The 4,901-nt window shown below is 32.7% G+C and overlaps 1 protein-coding gene across 1 annotated transcript in view; it reads right to left on the bottom strand.

Annotated features, from left to right (window-relative positions):
• KIN (Kin17 DNA and RNA binding protein) overlaps window positions 1-4,901 on the bottom strand; it is a 33,766-nt gene that overhangs the window by 3,433 nt on the left and 25,432 nt on the right. The window contains exons 10-12 of the mRNA XM_008584913.1: window positions 4,533-4,601; window positions 3,659-3,758; window positions 2,059-2,159 (exon numbers count right to left, since the gene is read on the bottom strand). Of these exons, the coding sequence (XP_008583135.1) occupies window positions 2,059-2,159; window positions 3,659-3,758; window positions 4,533-4,601 (270 nt within the window). The remainder of the gene's footprint in view (window positions 1-2,058; window positions 2,160-3,658; window positions 3,759-4,532; window positions 4,602-4,901) is intronic.

The following is a 4,901-nucleotide window of genomic DNA, read 5'->3' as shown; positions in this document are numbered from 1 at the left end:
TTTATTGTTATTGGTCTGTTCAGATTTTCTATGTCTTCATGGCTCAGTTTTGGGAGCTTATACGTGTCCAGAAATTTATCCATTTCCTCTAGATTTTCAAATTTGTTGGCGTTGTTCATAGTTGTTTATAGTAGTCTCGAATGATTCCTTTTATTTCAGATGAATCAGTTGTAATATCACCTTTTTCATTTCTTATTTTTGTTATTTGAATCTTCTCTTTTCCTTTTTATGTTAGCCATGCTAATGGTTTGTCGATGATGATGATAGCAATGACAACGCTAACCTTGGACTTAGATCTTAACATTTTTTTACTGAGAATCATACCTTCCCTTAAAAAAAGCTAAGGCTGTTTAGAGACAATTTATTAGTTATTAAAATCTGCTAAATAAATGTGTAAATTTCAAATACAATAACTGACACTGAAATTGAAGATTCCAGAAGTGACAAAAATAGCAGGAGAAATTACTTGAAAAGTTCATATGACTCAGAGAAAATATGGGGGTATAAGAGACAGACATGCACGTGTACAAACAATCTTTTTTAATGGGATGGGATGAAAATTTAAGAAAAAGAAAAGAAAAACAAAACAAAGAATTAGGAGGTGGGTTTCCTCTTCCAGAAGTATGTGTTGCTTTGCAATCAACAAGAAAGGCTTTTTATGTGGATTTGCTCCTAGGTTCTATCCCTGCACAGCACTGGAAGCAATTAAAGCATTGGGAAAGAAGATGAAGCTGTGGATTCACAGTAAGAGAGGTAAGAAATTGATTCTCCATGAAAATCATACAAACTGTGAACCGAAGATATCAGGATGGAACTTAATATACCCTCAGTAGTAACTAGCTGTTTTATATTTCCCTTAGATGAAAACATGAAGCAGGGTCCACACTGGATAGTACTATGAAACTAAAAAGTGAAGGATAATCAATCTGTCAAGGAAATATGGGATTTCTCATCACCCTATACTGATTGAGTCAGACAGAAAAACTTATAAAGCTTTTTTAAAAATGCAACCTGTTAATTCAGTCAGACTGATAAAGTCCTCAATGTCAGATAAGAGTCCCTTTTCCTTTTTTCCCCCCTTATAGTTTATGGTAGTGGATGACAGTTTCTAGGTTAATATTGTCAGGGACAGAAAAAAAAAATTGCTTAATTTACTGAAATGTGAATACTCTCAAATAAGGTCCTTTCCAGAGACACATATTCTCTAGCGGGTCCATGGGTTTAGGGGACCTATGAACTCCTTAAGAGAACACACAAAATTTGGCAATTATGTGCAATTTTTTGGAGAGTCCAAACTTTCATCAGATGCTCTAAGGGGCCTATTACCTCCCCAAGATACTAAAACTTACTGTATTCAAGATGAAAAATTCTTTTGTTTAGAGTTAAAGTACACAGTGCAATAGTTTAGAGTTCTAGGAAGACTCTTTCCTTCTGAAGACATATGGGGCCTCGCTTACAGACCTGTCAGTGAACTGTCAGTTCTAAGTAAATAGACCATTTTATTTAGATGTCAGAGTTCTTTAAATTACTGTATTGATCTGTTTCACCTTAAATCCTTTATGAAAGAAGGGGGGACATTAAAAAAATAGTTGATCTCTGTATCTCCTTCCTCAGTAACTATGACTATACTTCTTCCTCCACTAATTTTACTATGCCAGATTGAGTTTTGTATTAGACGTGAAAAAAACAAAGTCAGGATACAAAACTGTACATATTGTATACAATTTATAAAATACAAAGACTGGAGACTAAAATATTAATAGGGGATCACTGGGAGGAGGGATTATGGATAATTTTTAGAATTATTTATATTAAATTGTATTTTTTAGGTTTTATACAATTAATATGCATTTCTTTTGTAATCAGGAAATAAAATGCTTTAGCAAGGACAAAACCACTGGAGAAAATAAGCTTACAGATTTCCAAATAGGAGAGAATGCAAACAAAAAACATAAACTCCAAAATAAAACAAAGATCAATTCCATAAAAAACACAACTATGGCAGATTTTTACATTTTTAAAACATTTTGAAACTTGTCTTTATGTAAACATACTTACAGTTTCAATGACTATAGTAGCTGAAAAAGTCTTCTCATTGATGGATTCTAGGGTACCTTCATTTCCTCTGTAGCCTCCATTTAAAACTAGAATTCTTTTTCCTACAACAGAAAAGAATATAAAACTTAATGAAAAGAAAATATCTACTTTTTTTTTCTACCTTGTTACAGCAAAATGCATTACATTGAACAAACATAATGAAAAACAAAACCCTTGTATTAGAATTTTTTAATTATTGAAGAAATGTGTCATATTCTGAAGTGAAGTTTGAAGATACTTAAACTTTGTAAGACTGCTCTTTCTTTTTACTTGTTATAAAGGGATATAGTTTAATTTTAGATTGCAAGGAGTATAAGGGACTTAGAGAAAATGTTCAGAGTCCAAGTAATCAGAGAAAATTCAGGTTATTCTGTCTCTTTAAAATCCACATGATGGGTTGGCACTTTTATAAAAATTGAAACTTATGCCTACCATATGACTGAGTCATTTTATTTCTAAGTATCTATACAAAAAACAGAAATCATATATCCACACAAAGACTTGTACATGAATGTTCACAGCAGTTTCATTTGTAACAGCCCAAAACTGTAAATAACTCAAATGTCCACCTACAGGTGACTGGATAAATAAATTCTGGTATATCTATACGATGATATACTACTCAGCAACAAAAACACAACGAACTATAGATACATGCAACAACATGGGTGAATCCAAGATCATTAGGCTGAATGAAAAACTCAGCAACAAAAACACAACGAACTATAGATACATGCAACAACATGGGTGAATCCAAGATCATTAGGCTGAGTGAAAAAAGAAAGATAAAAAAACAGGATACACAGTAAGATTTTATTTATGTAAAATTCCAGAAAAATATGAACTAATCTATAGTGACAAAAAAGCAGATTGGTAGTAGTCTGGGAAAGAGGGGAGGCAGGAGCGGAGGTTGGGAGGGAGGGATTAGAGAGGAAAATGAGCGAATATATTCATTATCTTGATTGTAGTGATGGTTTCAAGGGAGTATTCACATGTTAAAATTTATCAAATTGTATAATTTATATAATTTATTATACATCAATTACACCTCAAAAAACTGATAACATTTTTTCTAATCTATAAAAATTTTACTTATAAGAACCAGCAAAGATACCCCCAAGAAGATTTTGAGTCAGAGGCAAACAATCTAACCAAAGTAGTGCTTCAAGTCCCCAAAGGACAATGACAATTAAGGGAGGGGAAAAAAAAGTGAAATAACACAGATTTTTACTTGACTATCTCAGATAGCTGAACAAAATATATTAATAATAAGCCCAACATGACTGATTCTTATTTCATAATATATCTGTGTTTTGCTTCAGGAAAAAAAAAATGTATTCTAGGAAGAGAAAACTCATTCATGCCACTAAATAGCTTGATCAGAGGACTAGAAAACTATTATGCACCTGAAGTCAAATGGGGATCAGTTACATGGGCAGTCAATATTTCTGAAAAGGAAACACATCTATATCCATCAAGTAATGTCAAAAAACTATGGTTTTAAGAATGAAATAGCTCATTTTGATGGCATGTGTATTAAACAGTCGGCAAACAGATTTACCTGGTGCTGGAATTACTGTTTCTAAATGAGTCTGGTCAAGTTTCAGCTTGTCTCCAGAATCAATCATCTTTACAACAGCTGTGTATTTGTCAATTACTTCCTGTCATGTAAAATGAACACTTTAATAATAGAAGAAATATGTGAACACTAATTTAAAAGGGCAGAAATAAACAAATGAAATTCTAATCAAAGATAAGGGTAAATCCTATAAATGACACTATTTTCTAGATTCCACATACGATTTCTCAGTCTATGGTTCTCAATAAAGAACTCAATTCAAAGCTTAGTTAAGGTTTTCATCTGGAAAGAGTAAGAGACTGGAGATCTTAGAATAAGATTTTAAGAAATCTAGAGAGAGGAGTTAATTTTGACTAGCTTAAAGCACAGTAGAAGGGCAATCATGCATGCACCAGGCTGGGTGCTGGAATGAAACTATGTTTAGGAAAGGCAACAGGGAGAAAAGGTCTGGAATGTGGATACAAATTTTAAAATCCTAGAGTACTCACAAAGAGTCTCTCAGGCAAGACACAAGAATGTCCTTGTGAGACCTCTGGGAGCATCATTATACTACTGTCATGAACAAAGAAAATACACTTTACTCATTAGCAAGGCATGCACAATGAGGTACCACGGGATTTCAAACATGCTATTTGCTCCCGTAAGAAAACAGACCAAGATTAAGTGTAAACTACGGGTGGAAAAGAACTATTTCTCCAACAATTATGAATTCAGCTTTCACTTTATGGAATAATCAAGAACCTCAGGCATAATACTTCTGTTACTAGGACTTAATTTTCAGGGAATACCAAAAAGCTTCACTGGGTCACCCATGAGCTTTTTTTCACAAACTGCATTCATAACTTCATGTCCTTACCTTAACAATACCCTTTTTCTTATGATATTTCTCTCCAAGTTTTTTGGTTATAATTTTCACAATAATTTCCTACAAAAAAACAACAAAAAATTAAAGATGAGAGAAAAGACATGAATTATCTTTTCTATTTTACTTCTTCCTTTTAAATCATGTTCACCAAAAACTATAGTAAAATGTAACTGCTCTGCTAAATAAGAAATTATGGAGTTGTGTAAGCCTTCCCAACAAAGGCAAAATATTTCCTTAGTAATCTTTTATTCCTTCTTCCTCTTTTTGTTCAACATGGTTACCAAGAGGAAAAAAATATATACAAAATGGCTGATTTCCACAGTGAAGTAAATATCAACTCTTAATTCATGTCCTTCATAG

Source organism: Galeopterus variegatus, unplaced genomic scaffold, assembly GCF_000696425.1.
Source record: "Galeopterus variegatus unplaced genomic scaffold, G_variegatus-3.0.2 Scaffold3404, whole genome shotgun sequence".
Lineage (NCBI taxonomy): Eukaryota > Metazoa > Chordata > Mammalia > Dermoptera > Cynocephalidae > Galeopterus > Galeopterus variegatus.
This window is presented reverse-complemented; position numbering and strand designations above follow the sequence as displayed.